The 27799-nt window shown below is 36.3% G+C and overlaps 1 protein-coding gene across 5 annotated transcripts in view; it reads left to right on the top strand.

Annotated features, from left to right (window-relative positions):
- The window catches only part of PHKB (phosphorylase kinase regulatory subunit beta), a 223376-nt gene that overhangs the window by 153031 nt on the left and 42546 nt on the right, over window positions 1-27799 (top strand). For all 5 annotated transcript variants that reach the window (XM_037516321.2, XM_037516318.2, XM_037516317.2 and 2 more), the window contains 6 exons: window positions 8299-8354; window positions 8882-8975; window positions 12363-12446; window positions 12936-13040; window positions 14746-14828; window positions 15010-15100. In XM_037516321.2, coding sequence (XP_037372218.1) covers window positions 8299-8354; window positions 8882-8975; window positions 12363-12446; window positions 12936-13040; window positions 14746-14828; window positions 15010-15100 — 513 coding nt within the window. The remainder of the gene's footprint in view (window positions 1-8298; window positions 8355-8881; window positions 8976-12362; window positions 12447-12935; window positions 13041-14745; window positions 14829-15009; window positions 15101-27799) is intronic.

The following is a 27799-nucleotide window of genomic DNA, read 5'->3' as shown; positions in this document are numbered from 1 at the left end:
GACATTGACTATTTTCCTGCCTTTGGACTGGAATTTGCTCACAAGCCTCCAATCTTCAAACTGGAGCTCTCCTGGGTCTCCAGCTTGTTGACTTAACCTGAAGATCTTGGAACATGCCAGATTTCATAATTTCATTGATAACTAATATAAATCATGAGGCAGCAAATAATACTGGGTGATACTGATGTGAGCCACGTTGACTGTTATGAAGACATAACTTCAGTCAGGTAGAGACTTTACCACTGAATAGATGTGTGATCGTTGACAAATAATTTAACTTCCCTCCACCTCAGTTTTCTGATTTTTTTTCAAACTTTTCTGTATGTTTATTTTCTCTCTCTCTCTCTCTCTCTTTCTATATATATATATATATATATATATATATATATATATTTACATCATTGTTCATTTTTCTACAGTGTATGCTTGAATGGTTTCTCAGGTATATTCCCTGTAAAATTCCCACCACTAATTCACCCGTGAACCATCACCATAATCCCTTGTGCTCTTCCCTCCTCTGTTTTGATCCCTCTGCCTCCCCCTCTCCTGTAGAATGTCTCCAGCAAGTCCACTCCTAGGAATCTACCCAAAGGACACAAAAACATTAATTCAAAAGGATACTTGCACTCATATGTTTATTGTAGCACTATTTACAATAGGTAAGCTATGGAAACAACCCAAATGCCCCAAAATAGATGACTGGATCAAGAAGATGTGGTACATATACACAATAGAATAGTATTCAGCAATCAAAAAAGAAAAAAAACTCATGCCATTTGCAGTAACAGTGAAATAAATCAGAAGGAAAAAGAAAAATATAGAATGGTTTCACTTATAAGAGGAATATAGGTGAACCAAATAAGGGATAAGGAAAAAAAATAACAATAAATAAAAAAATTAGCATGGTAGAAACTATAAATCAGTTTTTCTGATTTTTAAAAAGGGGAGTTCTTATATATACATGGCATAGAGCTTAAACAACACATGACACATCACATACTCAACACTTATCAGTTCCTTGACATTCTACACTGGACTACCAAATCGATACAAGCAATACAATAATAATCATATGAATAAGCTGTCATGTTACTTTCATGAGTAAGTTACAAATGGACTTTCCAGCCATTCTCCTAAAAAAGATTCAGACTCTTCCAACTGCCTCCCTCCCCAGTTCCAGCCCCTCTGGTCTTCCCTGAGAGCAGCCTTTTAGTAACCCTGTAATCCAGTGGTAGTAGTGCTGTTGAAAAATTTAGGTTGAGGGCGTGTTCCTCTTTCCATAAGCAAAATTAAAACCTAATGCTTAATGGTTCTACTATGTAACCGTAGCTATGTACAGTGATTTCAGTATAAAAAGTTGACTAGCCTTAAATGATAAAAGTTGTGAAAAGATGACTTTAATACATATGTTACATCTACAAAATGGAATACTAAGCAGTTTTAACAAAAATAAAGATGTCTGTGTACTAATAAATGAAAAGAACACTATGATATATAATTAAGGAAAAAAGTGTTGCTAGTATAATACTGCCTTTTGTCTAAAAATGTGAGGACGTAAATATATAGATTATTGTTTACTTTCATAGACAAAAGGAAACTCTGAAAGAGGATTACATAATCATAGCAATTACCTGACTAGTAGACTGTAGGGAACAGGGTTGATGCAGAGACCAAAGGTGGGAGAGACACTTAAAAAAATTTAATTTTTGTACCATATAAGTTATCTATTGGAAAAAAATAAATTAAAAAAAGAACAAGGGGGAGGAAAACCATTAGGGCATAGTCACATTTAAGTGTCTCAGTACGCCCTTTGAAAGTTGTGTTACACTGTTTTATTTATAGCTCCCAGCTGCAAATCTCCCAGCCTTGCTGCTTTGACCTGATTTGAGTAATTTAAAAACTAGAATCTAGACAGATGTACATGCAGTGTTTTAATTACTGTAGTTTTAAATTTTGAGCAAGATGAGTTATAATATTAACACAGGTAGTGCCCAGCTTATAGGCAAGTTGTACTGTATAAAAGCTCATCTCCACTGTATACTTAAAATTATTAAGGTGGTAAATTTTATATAATGTCATTTATTATCACAATAAAAATGTAAAAAAAAAACCTCTAATCTGTCTTACTCATTTATAGCAATGAAAGTTTTGTTGTTATTTTATTTTTTTTAATTGTACCTCTTTCTCTTTTTTTTATAAGATTGATTTATTTATGCATACAAGAACTGGGGTACAGAACAGCGGCGTGGGAGGGGTGGGAGGATCCACCAGAGACAGAGTGGGGAGCAGAACAGGCAGATGTACTGAAATTCACTGCTGGTGGAGCAGCAGGTGAGTCAGGAGAGGTCTGCTGTGCCATGTGGGTTGCTCCCTGCCCGGGGATCGAACTCGTGCTGCAGTGGCTACGGATTGCTTCATAGGTTGCATCTTAACCCCTTGTGCCACCTGAGAGGCCTGACTCTCTCTCTCTCTCTCTTTTTAAAGATTTTATTTATTTATTTTTGGGTAGAAGAGCTGGGATATAAGTCAAAGGTGCTGAGGGGGGCAGTGGATGAGACAGGAGAGGTCTGCTGCGCCACATGTGGGTTAGCTCCCTGGCCAAGGATCGAACCCAGGCTGTCATGGTGGGCCCTTGTGGTGATAGCGCTGATATTTAACCTCTAGGCCACCAGGGAGACCCAGAAATGAAACTTTAAAATTAGAATATTTTTTCATAAGTTGTTGGTGCTCAGTCATATGATTAAAATGGCCTGTGTACCTTCCTTGATAGCTTATATAAATATGTGTACATTTAGTTATACTTAATTCCTTTTGTTAAAAGTGCCCTGTTAATGTTTGTAAATATTTGTCATGTGTGCTCACAGAGGACTGGTGTTTTGTGAATAAATATAAGCAGCAATAGTAAACAAACTGCAACCAGTTTTCAGACCATCAAATGAATACCAGTTGCCTTTCTTTAGTGCTGTGTATAGGCGAGGTAATAGAGATGAGCATGCGGGCCTCTCAAGGTCTCACGCTGTGGTTATACAGACCCCTCGTAAGCACACAAAGAGAATAAAGAATGTTGTCAAGTGACTCATACAGACAGTACCTGCTTTTGCTAATAGGTATAACAGCTAGCTGGACAGGATGTTTGGGGAAGTTTATGGAGGAGACTGGATAGAATGATTCAGTAACTGAATAGAACAAAAGAAGCAATAGGATATAGAACGGATAGAGGGCAGTGGACAGAAGCTTGAAATGGAAGTGAGTGAACTGTTTTTTTGTAGTGGAGTGTTCTTTTTTTTTTTTTAAGATTTTATTTATTTTTGCTTAGAAGAGCTGGGGTGTAGCCCAGAGGTGCGGGGATGAAAGGATTCACCAGGGACAGAGTGGGGAGCAGAACAGGGGGGATTTATTGAAATGCACTGCTGAGGGGAGCAGCGGGCGAGACAGGGAGGTCTCCTGTGTCTTATGTGGGTTACATCCCTGTCCGGGGATCAAACTCAGGCTGCAGACTTAGCCCCTAGGCCACCAGGGAGGCCCCTGCGGTGGAGTGTTCTATGGCCAACAGAAGGAGACACGCAGGGAACTACAGGTAGCAGTGAAGTTGTAAAGCCCTTGGGAAGCTGGGATTTGGGTGGAGGGGAGTATTGTATTTGGAGTATAAAAATGGTATTAAACATTACATAAATGTTTACAAAACTATGTGTCTTCCATTATCTCATGTTTGTCTTCTATTGATTTTTGTTTAAAGGTTAATATATATGATAGACTATTTTTGTGGACTGTTGGTCAGTTGGATGTCAAGCTCATTCTAACAAGGTCATGTTATTTCTCTCCTCCTTTGCACATTTAATTTAATTGTCTGTTTCCTCTATATATTTTTTGCTTGTTATTAGCCCTCTTAGTACTTCTTTTAGATCTAGGTTGGTGTTCATACATTCTTTCAGTTTTGGCTTTTCAGTAATGTTCTTTGTTGTTGTTGTTCTGAATGATAATATTGCAGAGTAAAGTATTCTAAACTTGACATCTTTGTCCTCTGAGTACTTCATATATTTTATGCCATTCCCTTCTTGCTTGTAAGGTTGCTGTTAAAAAAAAAGTACATGAATAGTCTGATTGGTGTTACTGTTCTTTCCCTTGATTCTTTTAATATTCTTCCTTGTGATTGGCTTTCAACAATTTTATTTTAAAATGTCTTAGAATGTGTCAGTGTGCTATTATTATTTGTTTTTTGCAACTCTTTGGACCTCTTGCTTCATAACTTATGGTTCACTTCCCAGGTTGAGATGATCCTCAGCAATTATTTATTTAAAAAAAAATGTTCTATGCCTTTCTCTTCCTATACTCCCTAGATATGGATGCTATTTCTCATTTGGTTATCCCAAAGAATTGTTACACTATGTTCATGTATTTATTTATTTTTTCTCTTTGTTGATGTGTTTGTGTATTCTTCACCATTGTGCTTTCAAGCTCACTAATTCTCTACATTATCTATGTTTATCTAGTATTGATCCAGGTGCTTATGCTCTGATTGTTGGAGCATTCAGTTGTCTCAGTTTTTGCCCAAGGTAGGTATAAAGCAGGTGTTTCAAATACGATAGCATCAGTCTGAAAATAGTAACCTCTGTATTTTTCTAATTCAGTTATAGTATTTTTTAGATCCATAGTTCTAATTGTACCTGTCTTGTATTTCCTCAATTTTTATTGTTTCTTGTTTTACATTATCAGTTGTTTCTCTTAATTCAGCAAGCATGGTTATAACTGTTACCTTAAACTCTTCTGGCATATTCCTTAGTCCTATTGGATTGAGACTTCCTTTAGAGTTTTTTTTTTCTCTTGCTTGAGCATTTCTGATATGCTCCTGTCTCTTCATGTTTGTTTGTTTGTTTTTTTTGTTATGGGTTATAATAGAGAGTTTCCCTTTCTTAATAAATGTCCTTATAACCCACCCATAAGAAGCTGGATATAATCATAGGTATCTTACCAAGGATCTTTAGATGCCTGTTATTTCATGTATTGCTGCCTTTGCTCCTGTTCATATGGCTGAGATACTGATGTCAGTAAAGAGAAATAGATAGGAATGAACTGGGGCAATAGGTCACTGCAAGGTCGCCTCCAGTGAGCTGTGGGACCTGAGTTGTGCGGTGAGGATAGACAGTGATCCCCTCACTTAGCCTTTCCATGGGGAGCTTTTGTTCCAGTTCTTAAGATCCAAGTGCTTAAACTCTGATTATTGAAAGAATTCAGTTGTCTCAGTTTTTGCCTGGGGTAAGGGTAAAGCAGATGTTTCAAATATCACAGCATCAGGCTGAAAATAGTAGTCTAGAAGGAGACACAGTTGATCCCCATTGGTTTGGGCTCCAACTGTTCTAAATTAGGACCCTCCAGGCTCAAGCCAGTATCCATCACCTCTGCTTAGCCCATAGTGCAAACTTTGTCCTATATGTCATCTCTCTGCAACCTTTCTCCAGTGCAATATCTAGTCTCCAAAGTCCCCAGTGTGAATGGGAGCCTCTGAGTTAACAACAGCAGAGGGGCTTTGCCCTTTGTCTCTTGGGTAGCACTATCCCGGTAGCACTATCGTGTTGCACCCTTTCTCCTGATTCCTGATGTGTGCAGTAGTCATCTGTTTATCTCTCAGTGGTTTTGACTTTGTTCTATTGTAATTTAGTTGTGAATATGTGGAGCAAGCAGTTCCATTGTTTTCACCCAGCCACCATCTTGGTGATCTCCATCCTTTTTTTTTTTTTTTTTTTTTAACGTGGTGTAACTGACATATAACATTATATGAGTTTCAGGTATACAATGTAATGATTTTATGTGTATATATAGTGTGTATAGTGCAAAATGGTCACCACAATAAATTTAGTTAACATTTGTCACCATACAGTTACAATTTTTTTCTTTTGATAAGTACTTTAAAGATTTAGTATCTTAACCACTTTCAAATATGCAATACATATTACTAGCTATAGTTACCATGCTGTAGATTATATCCTAGGACTTATTTATTTTATAAATTGGAAGTTTGTACCTTATGACCACTTCACCTATTTTAACCACTCCTCACCCCACACCTCTGGTAACTACCAGTCTGTTCTTTTTTCTATAAAAAAGAAGCTTGGATTTTGTTTTCTAGAGTCCACATATAGGTGAGATCATACATCATTTGTTTTTCTCTGTCTGACTTATTTCACTTTGCATAATATCGTCAAGGTCCATCTGTGTTGTTGCCAATTGTAAGATTTCATTCTTTATTGTGACTGTGTGTGGCTTTCCAGTGTGCACGAGTGTGTTCGTGTGTGTGTACACCACATTTTCTTCATTAATCCATTCATTCATTAATGTATACTTGTTTCCATATCCTGGCTATTATAAATGTTACATTGAACAGATATCTCTTCAAGTTAGTGTTTTTGTTTTCATTGGATAAATACTCAGAGGTCCATTTTTGGGATTGCTGGATCATATTGTAGTTCTGTTTTAAATTTTTGAGGAACATTCATACTGTTTTCTATAGTGGATGCACTGAGTTAACATTCACATTAATAGTGCACATCCTCACCAATACTTGTTATTTCTTGTCTGTTTTGACAAGTAGATCTTTTGTTATCTCAATTTACCAGGCAGGAAATTGAGGCTTAATGAGGTTAATTGGTACAGAATAAATAATATAAATAACATTTGTTTAGCAGTTCAAAGTATGTAAATATATTCTGGATGTTTGATCCTACCCTTATGTAATAACCTAAGTATCATTATTGCCATCTTACAGATAAACAGAAAATTGAAAAACTTGACTAGGTAGGCATCTATCAAACAGTAAGCAATTCTACTATCTAATGGTCCCCCCACAGAATGTTCACACTGATTCACCATATCTAGTGGGCATTTTAGATCTGAGTATCTTGTTACACAAATGGAAACATCCCGGGCAGGCCTATGAATCAAAAAGAAGTTATCAATTTGCCAATTAAGATCTATAAGTTACCTTATTTATTGTCAGCATTCTAGTATATGTTTTCACTTGCTTTTAATTTAAGAATCCTTGATTGTCCTGAAGATTGTAGATAATGACCCACTCTAAGATAACTCCTCCTTTTAATGAAGTAAATAATAGGTTTCACTTAAGAGAAATAAGGCTGAATGTTTTCATTTCTTGTTAGAAATCTTGATGAGATACTGAATAATTTTTTTCATCCTTTTGAGTAACATTAACATTTAAGGTCTTTAACAAATAAAAATAGAATTTACAGCATTTTAATGTGTATTTATTTTTGTTGGATTGTTACACCATATTTTCTCTAAAATATTCATTTAAATCACATGGAAGTCTGCCTGAAATGGCGTTTTCATGACAATTCTGGGAACCATTCCTTTGATTGTATGATATTTACTGCTGATATATGTGTCCTAGTGTTTCTTGCCTTCCATCATACATAAATTCTAGTGGCATATTAACTACCACAGAGAGGAACTGACTGATGGTAAATCAAGCATTTTACAACATATTATTGGGAATGTTGGATTCATTACTATAAAGATATTATATTTGATCAGTATTTTTGGAGCTTCCTTACACTCTAATTTATTGGTTTGTCTTAATGTTCTCTGTTAATTATATACAGACTAAAAATTGGGTTCATTTTAACAATGTATAATATATGTTAATGGTAAATCTTTTCCACACAAAAAAGAGTAGCAAATATCCAACATTATCTTTGATTAGAACTATTAAACCCAACAGCTTGTATTTAATGAACATAGTGTTAATTATATAGTCAACTGGGTAGTTCTCTCTACCATAGGAACTATATATTAGAATAAGTTATTTTGATATATAAGGCGCCAAAGGAAAATTGACTAACAAGAAAGGTAATTGCCTTCTATGTGGTTAAGATGTCACATATATGAACAATTTTAATTCACAATCTTTTTTTACAGAGAATACATAAATTGGGTTTTATTTTTAGTTCCTTCTCCTCCCTTCAGTGTTAAATGATGGAAAATGACTCTCAATTTCCAAACTACTCTTATGCATCATTCAAAATAGCCCTGACAGGTTAGTTCCCCTGGTAGCAGTAAGATTTATGACTCTCCATTCCTTGGCGTTCCATTACTCTATCTGCACCATCAAATTGATTAGTAGGCAGTGAAGAGCAAGGAAAAGGAAGCAATTGCATAGAGCCAGCTGGTGTCCATCATTTTAATGAACTGCTTAGAGATGGTTAATATTGTTCTTTATTCTCATTGTAGTTGATGATGACCAAATCTTTTAACATGTGTTTCTTTTTCTCTTATTCGGTATTGCAGGGCCCACTGGAAAATGATTTGGTAGTTCATGTAGCACTTGTAGCAGAAAGCCAACGGTATGAAATCCAGATGGGTGGCGTGTTCCTGGTGGGAGGTGGGGGAGTGGGGTGGGAGGAACAGATTGCTTTATGCTTATACTATTGAGTATGATAGTAGATATTAATATCATAAGCCCCTTGAAAGGGCTTTAATGTCATTAAGGTCATTGATGTCACTTTAAGTACCAGAAATAAGTCTGCTCATTTTTAAATACTTTGATTTTGTTGATGTGAATATTAAAGACTGTGACCAATGCCAATGCTGCTTGGGGTATAGTTTTGAGAAATTAGTGCAAACCGATTATGGAGATTCCCAAAATCAGTGCTTACCTGCTTTTTCCACCCCTAGAGTGCCCATCTGATATTTTGTGAAGAACCCACAAGGGCCTCTGGATTCCAAAGCAGATGGCATGTCACTCACATCAGCAAATTAATAAAGTGCCCCAAATTAGCATAATCTCTTCCCTCTTATCCTCCTCCTTCACATTTTTCAAACTATAAATACATTGTCAAAAAATGTCTCTCTTTTTTCCTCTGTTATTTAGCCTGCAAGTTTTCCTCAACACATATGGTATTCAAACTCAAACTCCTCAACAGGTAGAACCCATTCAGATATGGGCTCAGCAGGAACTTGTGAAAGTAAGTGATTATGCTTTACTTTCTCCTTTGTAGAAGTACTAGTTTACAGTGAAGAAGCATAGTTAAAATTAAGTTCTGACATAGGATTATTAATATAGAAATATTTCTAATTAAATTGAAAAACCTGTTTTATCGGTCATTGTTACTAAAAAGATAACTGCAGTGTGTGTGTACACATAATATTCATGGGTGTTGTTGACTCCTACACCTTGCTAAAATATCTATTACTAACCTAAACTAAGCACTTAAGTAACAAATTAGCCTTTATTTTAGTAGTTGTATGTAAAATTAACCTTTACATTTATTCATTTTTCTTTTTATTAACTGTTAAGGAAACTTAAACATTTGACGGTAATAACTACATCTCTTTTTATTTTGCCTTACTATTTGAAATCTGAAATATTCCTACCCCTTTGGTTTTCTGGGTCCCCAAATAATTATAAGGTAATATTTGAATTTATCTTGTTACCATTACATGCCCATTTGGGAAGGCATTTAAAGGTGACTTTTGAGGCCATTTTCATGTGCTGATGTGCAGATGGATCCAAAAGTGCTTATATTTAGGAATATTCCTTCTCATTGGGGGTAGGAAATTGTGAGTTTCTACTAAGTATTCATAAACTAGCATTTTTATTTGGCAATTGCTAAAAACATTGGCGAAAACGCTGCAGTGTTTGGTAGACGTGCTCAGTCTCTGAAGTGATCAAAATTGTCAATTAGGTTGATAAAATGGTTGTGGTCAAAGCCTTAATGTTGCAAAAAAGAATAAAAGCTTAGAGGACTGAGAGACAACTCTGCATGGTCCTCAGAGTTGCTGCCACTCTGCCAGGACCACGTGCATTGGCAACAAAACTAGACTCTGGGGGGTCTGGTGACCCAGAGCTCCAGCTCTTCCAGAGCCCATAAACCTTCTCTAATAAATTTAGAACTCTTCTCACGCCATCCCTCAAAAAAGAGGTAAGGCTGGATGCAAGGATTCTTAGAGTAGGTAACACTTTAAAATCACATCAAGATGTAAATGATGGGAAGCTGGGTTTTGTTTTTTTTTTTATGGTAGAGAAGTTGTAAATGAGATCAAGAGGGAACTGAGGCTCCACAAGGCAAAGAGAAGAGGAAGCAAGGGGTGAAGGAGATCTGAGGTCCCGGAGCGTGGCGCTGCTCCCTCAGGCACAGGCTGTTTGCTGACACACTTTCGTGGTCTCTCTAAAGCTCCAGAGATAGTAATGAAGGTGGCTGTTCTTTGATCAAGTTGCTCTCGAAGCAAATAAACCTGAATCTGACTTTTTATACATAATTTATATTAGCAACTGTGTTTTGGTAGGTGAGTCTATAACTCTCGTAGACAACATACAAGATTTGAAAAATCAGCATCTCCAAATGACTTGAATATGGTATTTTCTTCTTTCATTCCTCAGCAAATACCTGTCCTGTCAGAATACTGTGTGGGGCACTCAGGTAAACTGACTCTGTCCCTGTTCTCAGTGACTCTGAGTCTAGTGGTGTGACAGAAAAATAGTTAATTACTGCCCACTTTGAAAAGTACCAAAGTAGATGTTTATGCAAGGTGCTATGGAATCATAGATGTGGTGGGAAGCACTCTGTTAGAGTAAGGTGAAGACTTGTCACAGATCCTGTCTTATTGTATATTTGACTGTTTTAAAGATGGTCTTAACAAATGGTTTTCAGTTTGGGTATGTGGTGTGGCTCGAAAGACGGATTTGTGACCAAGAGCCCACCTGTACACATGTCAAGATGAAGAGTCTGATGGTGGCAATGGTCTCTGTGCTTCAGCTAGCTGCTTTTGAAACACATCTTGTTTAATACAGTGTTCTTTTGACTATGACTGAGCCTTCTCTTCTGAGAATCTGCACCTTCTCTAAGTCCACTGAAGAGGATGTGAGGACGAACAGCTGAGAGCAGAGCTTTTGGTACATGCAGTTAATGATTGTGTTGTGACTTGCCTCATGGAAGATCTGAGTATAGTGCAAATATTCAGTAAAGTACTTTTGGGCCATTTGGTTATTACTAGTTTCAGTGTTTTAAGTAGTGTCAGTGTTTTCAACAGGGGGACGGTATTGTCTGCATCCTGAAATGAAGGGAACAATTTAGACCCATCTACTTAATTTTTATAGACTTGTTATACCTTGACTCAGAAAATGAAGGAAAATCCTTTTGCTGTAATAGAGTAGTAATTAAAGGAAACCTACAAGGATCAGTATACTTTAACCTAGGTATGATAGATTAATATAATCATTAGTCTAAAAGAGGAAATCGAAAGTAGTTTAGGTTTGCATCTATTTCTGAAAAATTGAAAATATTTGCGGGGATGGGGGCTCCATCTAGTGTTGTGCACGATAGCTTCAAGGCAGCGATGCAACTTCATGCTTATAAAGCCCTTGTCCTGGCCAGCTGACTTTGTCCAAAGCTACTGCTGTTCCAGAATCAATATTCACAACACATGTGGCTCAGGAGGACATTCAGTTGCTGCCTCATTTATCCATCAAGTATTTCCTGAGTACCAGCTCTATGTTAGACAGTGCCAGCTCAGGGGATGTTGTTCTCTAGGAAAACACACTGCAGAAGGAAAAATAGACATCAGAGTTAAGCTGTCATATTTGTGTGCCATAGCAGAATGAACAGAGGGTGCTGGTAATGACATTAATTTTGTATACAATGAGGCTGGTATTTGAAATCAATTCAAATCACAATCAGTAGATTGTGTAGAAACAATTTATTTTCCATTTAGGAAAATTTAGGTTAGATTTCTACCTCTTATCAAGTACAAAAATAAATTCCAGAAAGATTAAGGATTTAAATATTTTTAAAATGATTTAAATATAAACTCCCTGGGAGAACAGTTTACAACCTTTGCAAGGGGAAATCTATTTTTAGACTAATATTCGTGTCAAAAAGCTGTTAAGGAAACAATACACAGTTTCCTTCCTAAGTATAGCTGAAGAAATATAAACAACATGGCACATCACAGCCCCTTGTGAATTTCCTAATAGAGAAATGTTTGGATTGAAATACCACGTGCTGTAGTAACGTTTGACCTACTGTGCAGACATTCTCACACTGCATAATAGCATTGAAGATGAGCAAACTGGGTTCTTTCGTGAACTGAGTATAGCCAAGTGAGTTGTGAGTTTGTAAAATTTTAGAATATGGTCATATAGATCTATCTATAAGAGCTCTCAGTGCTTCAAAATTTAAGTTGAACTTCATTGCTAGTTTACTTTTGCACAAGTTTCTTGTTGAAAAAAGTTTCCCTGACCTTTTTTCTTTAGAAACATTAGAAATTAACGGGGCAATAGTGGGGAAGGTGCAAAACAAAAGAGAAAAAGCAGATTCCTGCCTCACTCTGCTTTACAAATTTATGTTTTACAGGCTTATTTCCATCTGGGTATCAATGAAAAGTTGGGACTCTCCGGAAGGCCAGATAGACCCATTGGCTGCCTTGGTACATCAAAGGTGCTTATGAAATTTCCATGTAGGGCAATGTTCAGACTATAATACCACAGACTGAACTGATGTTGACTTGTTATGCATCCATGTTCACATTTGTTATATTCTTGGGCTGAATTATTACTTTCTATAAGTAAATCTTATTGTTTTACATGATATCACATTCTTCTAGGAATGAATAAGAATCTCACCACTTTATTATTTCTAAGTGTTGTAAGATACCTGATTATAACAGAATTTACTCAGAGATATTTTCTCATCATAATAAAGGTGGGTTACTTTAGGTTTATTAGCATATTGATTATACTGATTCAACCAAGGAACTAAAATTTCTTAATATTAAGAAAGTTTACAAGTTTTACAAGGTATTTTATTAGCTTATTTAGAAATAAACTTCATTTCTAATTTTTATTAGGACTTGTGTTACTATGTCTTTATTACTTTGCCTTTGGTCTGTTTTGTATTTATTTTTATAAAATCATTCATTCCTTACAGATTTATCGCATTCTAGGAAAGACTGTGGTTTGTTACCCTATCATCTTTGACTTAAGTGACTTCTACATGTCTCAAGATGTTTTACTGCTGATAGATGACATAAAGGTAGCTTCAGAACACATTTTATTTGATGAATTTTTTCTATTGGTTTTATCATGTTTTTTTTAATTTATTTTTTTAAAGAGGCATGTATTTTATTCATTTATTTATTTGTTTGTTTGTTTATACATGCACTGGGTACAGTCAGAAGCGCGGGAGGGTGAGAGAATTCACCAGAGTCAGAGCGGGGAGCAGAGCAGGCAGAAGGACCAAAGTACACTGCTGAGGGGAGCAGCGGGTGGCAGGAGAGGTCTGCGCGCCATGTGGGACCCTCCTCCGGTGGCCGGGGAGCAGCCGGGGATCGAACCTGTGCTGCAGAGGCTGCGGGCAGCTTCGCAACCTAGCGCTCAACCGCTGTGCCACCGGGGAGGCCCTATCACATGTTATTAAATGAGTAGTCTTAGGTGTCTGGGACACTGGGATAACAACATGTAAAACATGAAAGTCAGGGGCCTCCCTGGTGGCACAAGGGGTTAAGTCTCGGTACTATCACGCTGCCGCCAGCCACAACAGCATGAGTTAGATCCCTGGCAGGCCAGGGAGGTAACCCACATGGCGCAGCAAACCTCTCCTATCTCACCCATTGCTCCCCTTTGCAGTGTATTTTAGTAGATCCACTCCCCACTCTGTCTCTGGTGAATCCTTTTACCCCCTGCACTTCTGGCCTAGACCCCAGTTCTTGTATGTATAAATAAATAAAATCTTTAAAAATAAAACTTGAAAGTCAAACAAGATCAGTGAAACTTTAAAGAGTTAGAAGTAGTAGTATTAGAATAATAGATGGACTCTTTTATATAAAATTGTGTGACTTTGCCTATTATACCTTTCTACAAATGAAATGAACAGATATAGTTAATGAAAGCAGAAGGGGAACTGATTTAGAAACCATGTTCATCACAGTAATAGTTTATCTCTTCTTGAACAAGAGTTAGGAAAATAATTTTGTTCATGAAAAATGCTAAGTAAAACTTCAACCAACTCATAACACCCAGTTAGTTACAGTCTTTTCCACCTCCTTTTCCATCTGAGGTGAGCTTAGAGTCATGATCTAGAACATGAAATTTACAGCCAGATTGTGTTTGTTAAAATCTTAGCTCCACTTAGCTCACTAATTATGTAATGTTGGCCTTTTCTGAGAATTAAATGTATTAATATATGTAAAACCCTCAAAATAGTGCCTGGCACATAAGTGAAGTATTTACATGTCTTTGATATGATGATGATTATCTCTATGACAGTAGAAAATTAGTCAAAAAAGAACTATCTCTGCATCTCTGATGGTCTCCATACATTCAGTCCAGTTTCTTCTACCAGTCCAATCTCTTCTACCTAATAATAAATCCACAATAATGTGGAGTGAGAACTAGTCTTCTAGATGATCACCTTAGGTTGATTTGTTCCCTCCCTGGGGCCATTCTTGAACTATATTTTTTAGGTTACAAAAATAAGCCTTAAAACAGGTGTGACCCAATTACTTTCAATAACAAAGTTCTTGAAATCAAAATGGTTTCTAGCTTAACTTGTATGTATTCATATTTGTACACTTATGTGTCTTAGAACATTTCTATCTCTAAGTAGTCTATACTATCCAAGATTTGAGTGTGAATTATCTTTATAGATGAGTTTTGTTGACTTTTTGCCATTAATGGTTAAGCATCCTGACCAGTTCAGATATTGTAACATTATTCCTAACTCATTATTGTTTTGATAGAATGCACTACAATTCATTAAACAATACTGGAAAATGCATGGACGTCCAATTTTCCTTGTTCTGATTCGGGAAGACAATATAAGGTAGGTTTGTCAAATAACATTCTGAACCTATTGGAAGGCAGGGCCTCCTTATATTTTTTTCTATCCCTCTCAACATTGTGGCAGGGTGCTTTGCATATGTGAAAGACACTTAGATTAGATTACTCCTTTTTCATTTTGTTGTTTATATGCATATTTTCTTTATCTGTTTGTATTTTTTTAGAGGTAGCCGATTTAACCCTATATTAGACATGCTGGCAGCTTTTAAAAAAGGAGTCGTTGGAGGAGTCAAGGTTCATGTTGATCGTCTACAGGTAGTGTTCTGATCATAAATGTGTTTTTGTTTTCAAGACAATTCACAGATATAGATATGTTTCTTAATATATGTTCAATTTAAGGGTTTTGTCTTAAGATTTTATATTGTACCTATCTTTCCATTATTTCCATGTCACCATCTTAGATTATCTGATCCCTTTAATCTGATGCTTTAACTATTATAGTGATGATGCAGCCAGAATTTAGACTTTAATAACTCATTTCTAAGTTCAATTCTGCATCTGTGTGAGTTGGAGAGCAGAGTGGTGAAATGACCACTATATAATCTTGGGCTTCTAGGTACAGGTACAAGTTGCCATGTTCCTAGATCCAGTGTTCTTTTCACTGTTTCACAGTAATAGCTAACCTGAGATAATCCTTGTTCCACTCAGAAAATCACAACATCTAAATAACAGAAGCTCTATGTGATTTTCTATTAGCCATAACAGCTATTCTGTTCAAAATTATCTCCTACTAAACACTCATTATTCTTTAGCTCATATAAATCAAATACTATGTTCAGAACTTTGTGAGTCTCTATCCCTCTGCTCATGCTATGTTATCTGCTTACAATTAACCTGCCTTCTTTCCAAGATCTCTATAGACTTTGAAGTCTTAGAAACTTTAAAGGCTAGTTCTTCAAGACCAGAAATCACACTTTTGTACCTTAATGTCTTTTAATGACCTTTAGCATAAACTGTATAGAATTGTAGTCTATCATAAAGAAAAATAAATAAAAAAGAAAAAAAGGAACATTTCAAGAATTATCTGACATCATGAGTAAAGGCAATATAAGGATCACAGGAATCCTAGAAGGAGAAGAGAGAGAGAAAAAACTATGAAAAACTATTTATTTATTCATTTTTTTTAAAGAGGCACGTATTTTATTTATTTATTTGTTTGTTTGTTTGTTTGTTTATACATGCACTGGGTACAGTCAGAAGCGTGGGAGGGTGAGAGAATTCACCAGAGCCAGAGTGGGGAGCAGAGCAGGCAGAAGGACCGAAGTACACTGCTGAGGGGAGCAGCGGGCGGCAGGAGAGGTCTGCGCGCCATGTGGGACCCTCCTCCAGTGGCCGGGGAGCAGCCGGGGATGGAACCAGCGCCGCAGAGGCCACGGGAAGCTTCACAACCCAGCGCTCAACCGCTGGGTACAGTGAGAAGCACAGGAGGGTGAGAAAATTCACCAGGGCCAGAGCGGGGAACAGAACAGGCAGACTGACGAAACACACTGCTGAGGGGAGCAGCTGGCACAGCAGGAGAGGTCTGTGCACCATGTGGGACCCTTGCCAGTGGCTGGGGATTGAACTGGCGCTGCAGAGGCTGTGGGCATCCTTGCAGCCCAGTGCTCAACTGCTGTGCCACCAGGGCAGGCCCTGAAATGCTACTTAAAGAAATAGTGGAAGAAAATTCCCAAACTTGAAAAAGGAAATGAACATAGAAATGCAAGAAGCAAAAAGAACACTAGACTACCTAGATAAAAGGAAACTACAGCAATACAGATAGTGGTTAAGCTTCCAAGAATCTAAAACAAGGAAAAAATAATGACGCTTATGAGGGAGAAGAAACAGATAACCTACAGAGGAATACCAATTTGGCTAACATCAGTCTTCTCTAAATAAATACTATGGGCAAGAAGAGAATGGAGTGACATATTCAACATATATTCAGCAGCCTCCAAGAAAACAAATGTCAGCCAAGAATACTCTATCCTGCAAAGCTCTCCTTTCTGTATGAGAGAGAAATAAGGACTTTCTCAGAGAAAGTCTATGGAATTTGCATCCATAAAACCACCCCTTCAAGAAATATTAAAAGTAACTAAGATTTAAACCAAAGAGGAATGAACACAGACCCGAATAAGGGATTAAATAGAACCATAAGACTAGGAACAAAGTGGCAGTAACAGACCTTTACATATCAAAAATTGCTGTAAACATCAATGAACTGAACTTACCAATAAAAAGACATTTGGTATCTAATTGATTAGGAAACAAAATCCAACCTTTTGCTGACTCTAGAAACACAATTGAATACCAAAAATAAACATAGACTGAAGGTAAAGGATAGAAAACAATTCTGCAAACAAATGACACCCAAAGGAAGGCAGATAGAGCCATACTTATATCAGACAAAATAGACTTTCAACTAAAAGGTTAATAAAAGACAGTGATGAACACTATTCAGTCATCAAGGGAGTGATACAAAGGATGACATAATACTCATCAATATATACTCACCAAATGAAGGAACACCAAAATACATCAGACAATTACTATCAAATCTGAAAATAGACATTGGAGAAAATATATATGTGGTTGAAGACTTTAACACCCCACTTTCACCAATGCACAAATCATTGAGACAGAAAATAGTTAAGGACATGATCACCCTAAACGAAGAACTAGACCCCATGGGTCTAATAGACATTTACAGGGAAGAACACTCCCATAAAGCTTAATACACATTTTTTTAAGTGTACATGAATTATTCTCCAGGATTGATGTCATACTTGGTCACCAAATGAGCATCAACAATATAATGAAGACTGAAATCACACCAACTATCTTCTCTGACTCTGATTTGTTCACAAATCAACTATCTAAAGAAAACAAGGAAATAATTTTGTACATGGAGACCAAATGAACTACTGAATAGCCACTGGATTAATGAGAATATCAAAGAAGAAATCAAAACAACCTCAAGACAAATGATAATGAGGACACAACTTTTCAGAAAACATAGGACACAGCAAGAGCAATTCTAAGAGGGAAGTGTATGACAATACAGCCCTACATCAAGAAACCAGAAAGAGCCCAAACAAATCACCTTGTCTCTTATCTCAAGAACTAAACTAAAAAAGAAGACCAAAAAAGTTCAAAGCTGGTAAGAGGAAGAAGTAATAAAAATTAGAACATAAATAAAAGAAATAGAAATAAAACAGTCCAAAAGATCAATGAAACCAAAAACTGATTCTTTGAAAAAAATCAAAAAATAGATAAACCTCTAGTTAGCTCACACAGAAAAAGAGGGAGAAAACTCAAGTAAACAAGATTCAAAAATGAAAGAAGTTACAACAGAAATTGCATAAATCCAGTAGATAAAAAGTGTTACTATGAATATTTATATGCAAAAATTCAACACCTAGACAAAACGGACAGATTCTTAAAATTATACAATCATCGAAGACTGAATAGGAAAGAAATAGCAAACCTGAACAATCACAAGAAATTGAAACAGTAATCAAATCTCTCTAAAAACAAAAGTCCAGGACCAGATGCCTTCACAAGTGAATTCTACCAAACCTTTTTTAAAAATATATTTATTTATTTATTTATGCATGCAAGAGCTGGATACAGATAAGAGATACGGGGGGCAAGAGGACTCACCGGAGACAGAGTGGGAACAGAACAGGCAGATTGACCGAAGTACACTGCTGAGGGGAGCAGTGGGAGAGTCAGGAGAGGTCTGCTGCACCTCTACCAAGCCTTTAAAGGCAAACTAATACCTGTTCTGCTCAGACTTTTAAAAAAATCAAGAAAGAAGGAATTGTTCCAAACACATTTTATGAGGCCAACATTACACTAATACCAAAGCAAAGACACAAGAAAAAGAAATCTAAGGCCAAAACCAAATGCAAAAATCCTCAATAAAATCTTAGAACCAATCCAATGATATATTGAAAAGATTATACCCCATGACAAAGAGGGATATATACTGCAAGGATGGTTCAACATCTGGAAATAAATCAATGTAATAAACATCAACAAAAAGAAAAGCAAAAAACACATGGTCATATCAACAGATGCTAAGGAAGCTTTTAATAAGATTCAACAGCCATTTATTATGATAACCCTTGAAAATGGAAGATTATGGAACAAATCTTAACACAATAAAAGCCCTATATGACAAACCCACAGATAGTATATTCTCATGGGGAAAAATTGAAATACTTTCCACTAAGATCAGTACAAGACAAAGATGTCCATTCTCAACACTGCTATTCAACACAGTATTGAAAGACCTAGCTAGAGCATTTAGGCAAAAAAAAGACATAAAAGAATCTAAATTGGGAAAGCAAAAGTACAGTATCATTATTTGCAGATGATATGATAATGAACATGGAGAACTCAAGACTCCACAGAAAAACTAATCGAACAATAAACCAGTAAAATGTCAGGTTACAACATCATTACACAAAAATCAGTCACCTTCCTATATACAAATAATGAACTAGAAGAAGAAATTAAGAAAATATCCCATTTATAATCTCACCAAAAAATAAATAAATACCTAGGAATAAACCTAACAAAGGAGGTAAAAACTATACAAGGAAATCTATATAACATTGTTAAAATAAGTGGAAGCACAAATAAATGAAAAGATATCCCCATTTCATGATAGGAAGAATCATCACTGTCAAAATGGCCATCCTACCCAAAGCATCTGTAGATTCAATGCAATCTTAATAGCAACACAATGGTATTCTGCAAAGAACTAGACAAAGATTACTGAAATTCATGTGGAACCACAAAAGACCCCAAATAGCCAAAGTTCTCCTAAGAAAAAAGGAGAAAAATGGCAGTATCATACTTCCAGACTCCAAGCTATACTAAAAGCCATAGTAATTAAAACAGCATGGTACTAGAAAATAGACATACAGACCAATGCAAATTGAGAGCCCAGAAATAAAACCACAATTTATGGGCAACTGATATATGAGAAGGGAAAAGTTTATACATTAGAACAAGAACAAACCAGTCACAAGCTGGGAAACAACCAGTGGTGCTGAGAATTGGAATGCCACATAGAGAGAATAAAACTAAATCGTTGTCTCACATTATACATGAAATTCAACCCAAAATGAATAAAAGACTTGGTAGTAAGACCTGAAACTGTAAAATCAATAGAAGAAAACATAAGCAAAGTACTCCACGACATAAACTTTCAGATACATATTTGTGGACTGACTCCAGCATCAAAGAAAACAAAGGAGAAAACAACTGGGACTATTTCAAACTAAAAAGCTCCTGCACAGTCATAGAGACAGTGGTCAAAGCAAGTGACTCCCTACTGAATGGAGAAATATTTGCAAAACCGTACATCTGAAAAGGTATTAATATCAAAGATCTACAAAGAGCTTATACAACTCAAGTAAAAGAAAACAACCAATCAAAAAAAATGGTACAAGAGCTAAATAGGCACTTTTCCAGGAAGACATAAAGATGGCTAACAGACATATTTTAAAAAGTTCATTATTAATTATCTTCAGGAAATTCTTCAATACACAATGAGATACCACCTCAATACCTGTGAGAATGGCCCAAGTGAGGGTGTAGAGAAAAGGAAACTCTATTACACTGTTGGTCAAAAGACTAAAAATGATCTGCCATAAGACCAGCAATCCCCCTTCTATGTGTCTATCTAAAAATACAAAAAAATCAAAATGAAACCTGCACTCCCATGCTTATAGAAGCACTATTAACAATAGCCAAGAAATGGAAACAGTCTAAATGCCTCAAAACAGACAAATGGATCATGAAGATATGGTGTATATATGCGATGGAATTCAACTCAATAATAAACTCATGCCATTTGAGGCAACATGGATAGAACTGAAGGAATATTCTCAGTGAAGTAAGCCAAAAGGAGAAAGAAATTACCAGAGGTTTTCAATTATACATGGAATATAAGAAATCAAGCAACTGATCAGATGAAAACAAACTCTAAACCAAGTCTGAGAGCAGACCATAGATCTGAGTCGTTCAGGAAGGTAGAGAAAATAGAGGTAGGAGAAGGGAAGCATATAAACTGCAGGGGAGGAGACCACAATGCACTCTGGTGGAGGACTATGGGTGCTTTGCAGTGGCAAAACTTTGGTGACCACACCTGAGGGAGAAATACTATATTGTGAAAAAATAAGCAGGATATAAAAAAATAGATTTGTAGTCTATCGTGAACTTAAATGGATCATTCTTATAAAATTCGTGATCACCTCGTAAAGTAGAAAGTACTCAATACTGAGTAAGAGAGAGAGTCTATGTAAGTAAGTGGTGGTTATATACTCATTCACAGGTTCTTGGTTTTGCATACTTGATTGAATGTTATTTAGTTTTTGAAATCTTTTTCCACTGGGGCAATTTCTTATATTTATCTTGCAACTTCTCCACTGATTTGTAGTTTGGCTATTTTATTTTTAATTTTCATTTTTCAAAGTACCCTGTTCTTATTTTCTAGATGTTATATTTTGTCTGATCTTTTGAGAATGTTAACTAAAGAATTTTGAAAATTCCTCTCTGTATTATCTCTTGAAGATTTCTTTTGTTTCAGGGTTACTTTTCATATTGGAGACATTTATCCGATGTCTGATATTTTTAGCATCTATTCATTTTTTATTTTATTTTATATATTTTTTACACCCTTTTTCATTTTTGTACAATGTATGCATTTGAGTAAGAATGTATACATCTAAGGAAGCTGTGTGTTTGAAACCAGGATCTTGTAGTTTTGGATTCATTTACAACATGGTCTGGGGGCAAGGACACTTTTTGGTATTTGGAGGTTTTCTTTTCCCTGGATCTTCAGATTCTCAAAAAACAACATTTAACTTCCTGATTAGGGACATCATTTGCTCATGACCCAAGAGCAGTGTGGAGGAAGAGAATCAGCTGTTCCCACTGTGCTGTGCATAATTCCTAACTTACCCATTTTTTTTTTTTTTAAATATTAAATTTTATTTTTATATTCACCATACAATTGCAAACGCCCCATTCTGACCCCTTCCCTCCCGCCCCCACCCCCCAAAAAGTGTCTCTGGTTCATAGTTTTTTTTGTTGATTTTGATTTTCACTTTCTTATATTCTTTTCCTGGTCTTATTTAAGTTTTCTAGATTCCTGCTATGAGTGAGACCATCCGGTATTTTTCTTTTTCTTTTTGGCTTATTTCGCTGAGCATGATCCCTTCCAGTGCCATCCATGTTGCTGCAAATGCATGTGTTTATCTTTTTTGAATGCTGAGTAATATTCCATGGTATATATGTACCACATCTTCTTGATCCAGTCATCTATTTTTGGGCATTTGGGTTGTTTCCAAAGCTTAGCTATTGTAACAGTGCTATATAACATAGGAGTGCAGGTGCTCTTTGGAATTGATGTTTTCTGTGTCCTTTGGGTAATACCTAGGAGTGGAATTGCTGGATCATATGGAAGCTCTATGTTTAGTAGGTCCAGAAATCTCCACACAGCTCTCCATAGTGGTTGGACCAGTTTGCACTCCCACCAACAGTGCACAAGAGTTCCTTTTTCTCCACATCCTCGCCAACATTTGTTGTTGCTAGTTTTTTTAATATGTGCCATTCTCACTGGTTGTGAGATGGTATCTCATGGTAGTTTTGATTTGCATTTCCCTGATTACAAGTGATGTTGAACATTTTTTCATATGTCTGTTGGCCATTTGCATTTCCTCTTCAGAAGTTTTCTTTTTAGTTCTCTGCCCATTTTTTGACTGGATTATTTTCTTTGTTGTTGCTGAGTCTCATCAGCTCTTTGCAGATTTTTGTGATCAGTCCTTTATCATTAGTGTTGGGTGCAAAAAATGTTCCCAGTTGGTGGGGTTTCTCTTTGTTTTTTGTTATTGTCTCTTTTGCTGTGCAGAAGCTCTTTAATTTGATGTAGTCCCAGCTGTTTATCTTTGCCTTCACTATCACTGCTTTGGGTGATGTGTTTGTAAAGATGTCTTGATGTGCAAATCCCGTAGTGTTCGCCTATATTTCTTCTATGGTATTTTATGTTCAGGTCTTATGTCTAGTTCTTTAATCCATTTTGAGTTGATTTTTGTGTATGGTGTGAGTAGTGGTCAAGCTTCATTCTTTGATGTAGCGACCCAGTTTTCCAGCACCATTTATTGAACAAACTTTCTTGCTCCAATGCCGATAGTCTTTGCTCCTTTGTCAAAGATTAGTTGACCATAAATCTGTGGGTTTATTTCTGGATTTTCTATTCGATTCCATTGGTCTGTATGTCTGTTCTTGTTCCAACATGCAAGTTTTGATGATTATGGCTTTGTAGTATAGTTTGAAGTCTGGGAGTGTGATGCCTCCATTTCCTTCTTTTTTTTTTCAGTAGAGCTTTGGCTATTTGGGGTTTTTTGTGATTCCATATGAATTCATCAATAATTGTTCTATTTCTTTGAAGAATGCCTTGAGATTTTGATTGGAATTTGAATCTGTATATTGCTTTGGGTAGGATGGCATTTTAATAATGTTTATTCTTCCAATCCATGAGCAGGGGATGTCTTTCCATTTCTTTTGTGTCTTCTTCTATTTTTTAACAGTGTTTATAGTTTTCTTTGTATAGGTCCTTTACCTCTTTTGTTAGATTTATTCCAAATATTTGATTTTTTTTGTTCGATAATAAAGGGGTGGTTTTTTTGATTTCTTCTTCTTCAGATTTATTGTTTGTGTATAGGAAGGCTACTGACTTTTGCGTGTTGATTTTGTATCCTGCCACTTTACTGAATTGATTGATGAGTTGTATTAGTTTTTCTGTGGAGATTTTGGGGTTCTCTATGTATATTATCATATCATCTGCAAATAGTGATAGTTTGACTTCTTCTTTTCCTATTTGGATTCCTTGGATGTCTTTCTCTTGTCTTATTGCTCTGGCTAGGACTTCCAGTATTATATTGAAAAGCAGTGGTGAGAGTGGACATCCTTGTCTTGTTCCAGATCTTAATGGAATTGCTTTCAGCTTTTCACCATTGAGAATGATACTGGCTGTTGGCTTGTCATAGATGGCCTTTATGATGTTGAGGTATGTTCCTTGTATCCCAAGAATTTCAAGGGCTTTTATCATGAATGGGTGTTGCACTTTGTCGAAAGCTTTCTCAGCATCTATTGATATTATCATATGGTTTTTATATTTCTTTTTGTTGATGTGTTGGATAACGTTGATTGATTTTCGGATGTTAAACCATCCTTGTGCCCCTGGAATGAATCCAACTTGGTCGTGGTGAATTATCTTATGGATACATTGTTGGATTCTGATAGCTAAAATTTTATTGAGGATTTTTGCATCAGTGTTCATTAGGGAGATTGGCCTATAGTTTTCCTTTTTTGTGTTGTCCTTATTCGGTTTTGGTATTAGTGTAATATTGGCTTCATAGAACGTGTTTGGTATTGTCCCTTCCTTCTCAATTTTTTGGAAGAGTTTGTGAAGGATAGGCACTAATTCGTCTCTGAATGTTTGGTAGAATTCATTTGTAAATCCATCAGGTCCTGGGCTTTTGTTTTTGGGGAGGTTTTTAATTACCATTTCAATTTCGCTGCTTGTAATTGGTCTGTTTAGGTGTTCTATTTCTTCTTTATCTAGCTTTGGGTGATTGTAGAGTTGTAGGAATTTGTCCATCTCCTCTAGATTGTTGAACTTGTTTCCATATAACTGTTCATAGTAGTTGCTGATTATTCTTTTGATTTCTGCTGTGTCCGTTGTGATTTCTCCTCTTTCATTTATGATTCTGTGTATTTGTGCTTTCTCCCTTTTTTCCTTTGTGAGCCTGGCTAGGGGTTTGTCTATTTTATTTTTTTTTCAAAGAACCAGCTCTTGGTTTCATTGATCTTTTGGATTGTTTTTTTAGTTTCAATTTCATTTATTTCTGCTTTGGTTTTTATTATTTCTTTTCTTCTACTGGTTCTGGGGTTTTTTTGTTGTTCTTTTTCTAGATCTTTGAGCTTCGAGATTAGGTTGTTTCTTACCCATTTTTTTTTAAAGATTTATTTATTTATTTATTTATACAACAACCAGGGAACAGGCCAGATGCGTGGGAGGGCGAGAGGATTCACCAGAGACAGAGCGGAGAACAGAACAGGCAGACTGACAAAATACACTGCTGAAGGGAGCAGCGGGTGTGACAGGAGAGACCCTTGCTGGCTGGCCAGGATTGAACCAGCGCTGCAGAGGCTGTGGACAGCTTCACAGCATGGCGCTCAACCACCTGTGCCACCAGGGGAGGCCCAGCTTACCCATTGTTTAATCTTTGTATTTCCTGCTCTCTCTTGAATACAGTCTTTAACCAGGAAGTAAGTCTCTTTTCATCTTATAAAACTGAAACTCTAAACACATTAAATACCTCCCCTATTTCCCTCTCCTCAATCCATGTCTTTTCTTTAACACAGTAAATGAAAATGGCACCCAGTGCTTTTCTTGGGTTTTATTTCAGGCCCTTTCAAACTTCCTTAGCTGTGGTCCAGTTTCCCTCCCCAGCTCCATTACCCAGGAAATCTCTCCAAGCAGTAGCTTCTCAGCCCTGTTTTCCACTCCCCATGTAAACTGGTTAATCTTATATATATATTTATAATCATAAATATGAATATATAAAACAAAACTTAGCAGTTTCAGCAACCAATTGAATTTTTTTAATCAAAGCTCTAGAGATTGCTAATAAAATTTAGCATGTCCCTGTTAACTCAAATTAAACATTTACTTTATGGGCTGAATTAGCATATTAGGGTGGTTAAGCTAATAAAAATAGAAAATATTAAATCAAAATTGTTATGTTCCCAGTATTAACTGTAAGCTTACAGAATTAATAATTCTAGACTCATTCTTACATACCCTACATTATAAGCTAGTATCAAATCCATTTTTTTTCTCTACCCTCACATTAAATCCAAAACCTAACCACTTTCTATCACTTCCTCACTCACGAGCCCAATAGCACTAGCCTGATGGTCCAAGCTGCTATCATTTCTCACCTAAATATTTGCAGTAGTCTGCCAAATTTCTTCTAATCCTGTCTGTTAAGAAGGCAATTAGATTATATATCCTAAGGCGCCAATGACCTGTCTCATACAAGATGAAAACCAAAGTTCTTCCAGGGGTTTACATGCTATCCTTGATCCGGATCACCTTCTCTGGCCTCAGTTCTATCATTCTCCCCTTCTCTCCTTATTCTGCTTCAACCACACTGTCCTGCTCACTGAGTCTAAAATACACCAAGCATGGTCAGATCAAGAAACAGAATCCAACATTTGCTGAATCCAGAAGACAGACCTAAGCTCCAAAGACAAACATAGGCTTAAAGTAAAGGAATGAAAAACAATTCTACAAGCACATAGGACTCAAAAGAAGATTGGGATTATTTTTCAGACAAAATTAGTTTCCAATTAAAAAAGCTAATAAAAGACATGGAGGGACACTATATTAATGACTAAGGGAACAATACATCAAGAACACATAACACTCATCAAAATATGCTCACCAAATAAAGAAGTACCAAAATACATAAAGCAACTACTACTAACTCTAAAGGCAGATATAGGGAAAAAAACATATTTGTATTGGGGACTTCATACCCCACTTTCACCAATGGACAGATCAACTTGACTGCAAATAAACAGGGATACGATAGCATTAATTAAAGATTTAGAACATATGGACCTAATAAACATCTACAGGGCAGTGCTCCCCCCAAAATCAGAATACACATTCTTTTCCAATGTACATGGGACATTCCCTAGACTAGACCACACCCTGGGTCACAAAACAAATATCAACAAATTCAAAAAGATTGAAATCAATCCTAGTATCTTCTAGGATCATAAAGGTATCAAACTAGAAATCAACTATCAAAAGAAAACAGGGATATCCTATAAAATGTGGAGATTGAACAATGTATTATTGAAGGACCTCTGGGTTAAGGAAGAAATCAGGAGGAAATTGAAAAATACCTCAAAACAAATGATAACAAGGACACAACTTTCCAAAACTTATGGTATGCAGCAAACACAGTACTAAGAGGGAAATAAATAGCAATATAGAGCCACATCAAGAAACAACTTAGGTATACCTTCCCTCTTGTCAATTGCATTTTCTGCAATATGGAGGGAGTTGGAGGAGAGAATGCTAAGTGACATAAGTCACAAGGAATAAGATAATACCAGACGGTATCACTAATATGTGGCGTATAGAGGAGCCAAACTAAGAACCAGAAAAGGACAACCTTAAAATCTAACTTTGAAAAGTGACTATGGAGCTAAAGCATCCAAAGGGAGTATTTGGAGGAGTAGGAACAAAGAGGCAAGGAAACACAAAGGACTAAGGTGGTGGTATTGGATGATTTATTGGCAGTTCCCCTACGGTGGTATTACCTAATGTTACTACAGTTAAAAGGATAAATTACTTTTAAAAAATGTCTGGAGTTTCTTTCTCAGTTTGCTGTAATCTACATTCTCTGAGTAGAATTTGTTTTGACCACTGTGACCCAGTGTTTTTCCTGGGTTCTAGATTATTCTTTAGGTCCCAACTAACATCTGAATTGAATTGAACAAAGCTAGATTCATGACATGCAGTGCTACTCTAGTACCTCCAGATCCAATACATACAAAGAGGGGATCATGCTAGTTTACTTCTTGGCCTGCCTGAGGATCTGACAGAGTATGGTTGTGGGAAAGACCTCAGGCCAGGAAGGAGAGAAAGAACAAATCTGAAAGACCTTGGACTAAGTCACTGCCTCCATTTCTTATTTCTTCCTTCAACTTCTCATCATCTGAGTTAACACATATGATTTGTTTGGTTTTTGTCTATTTCCTATACATCACCAAGGTCAATTTCAAGAGAGCACGGATTTTGTGTATTTTGTTCATACGATATCTTGCATAGTACCTAACATAGGGTAGGTGTTCAATAAATATTTGTCAAAAAAA

This window comes from Talpa occidentalis, unplaced genomic scaffold (genome assembly GCF_014898055.3).
Source record: "Talpa occidentalis isolate TD23 unplaced genomic scaffold, MPIMG_talOcc4v2.1 talOcc4.17, whole genome shotgun sequence".
NCBI classification, from domain to species: domain Eukaryota; kingdom Metazoa; phylum Chordata; class Mammalia; order Eulipotyphla; family Talpidae; genus Talpa; species Talpa occidentalis.
The sequence above is the reverse complement of the archived record's forward strand: the minus strand, read 5'-3'. Positions and strand labels throughout refer to the sequence as shown.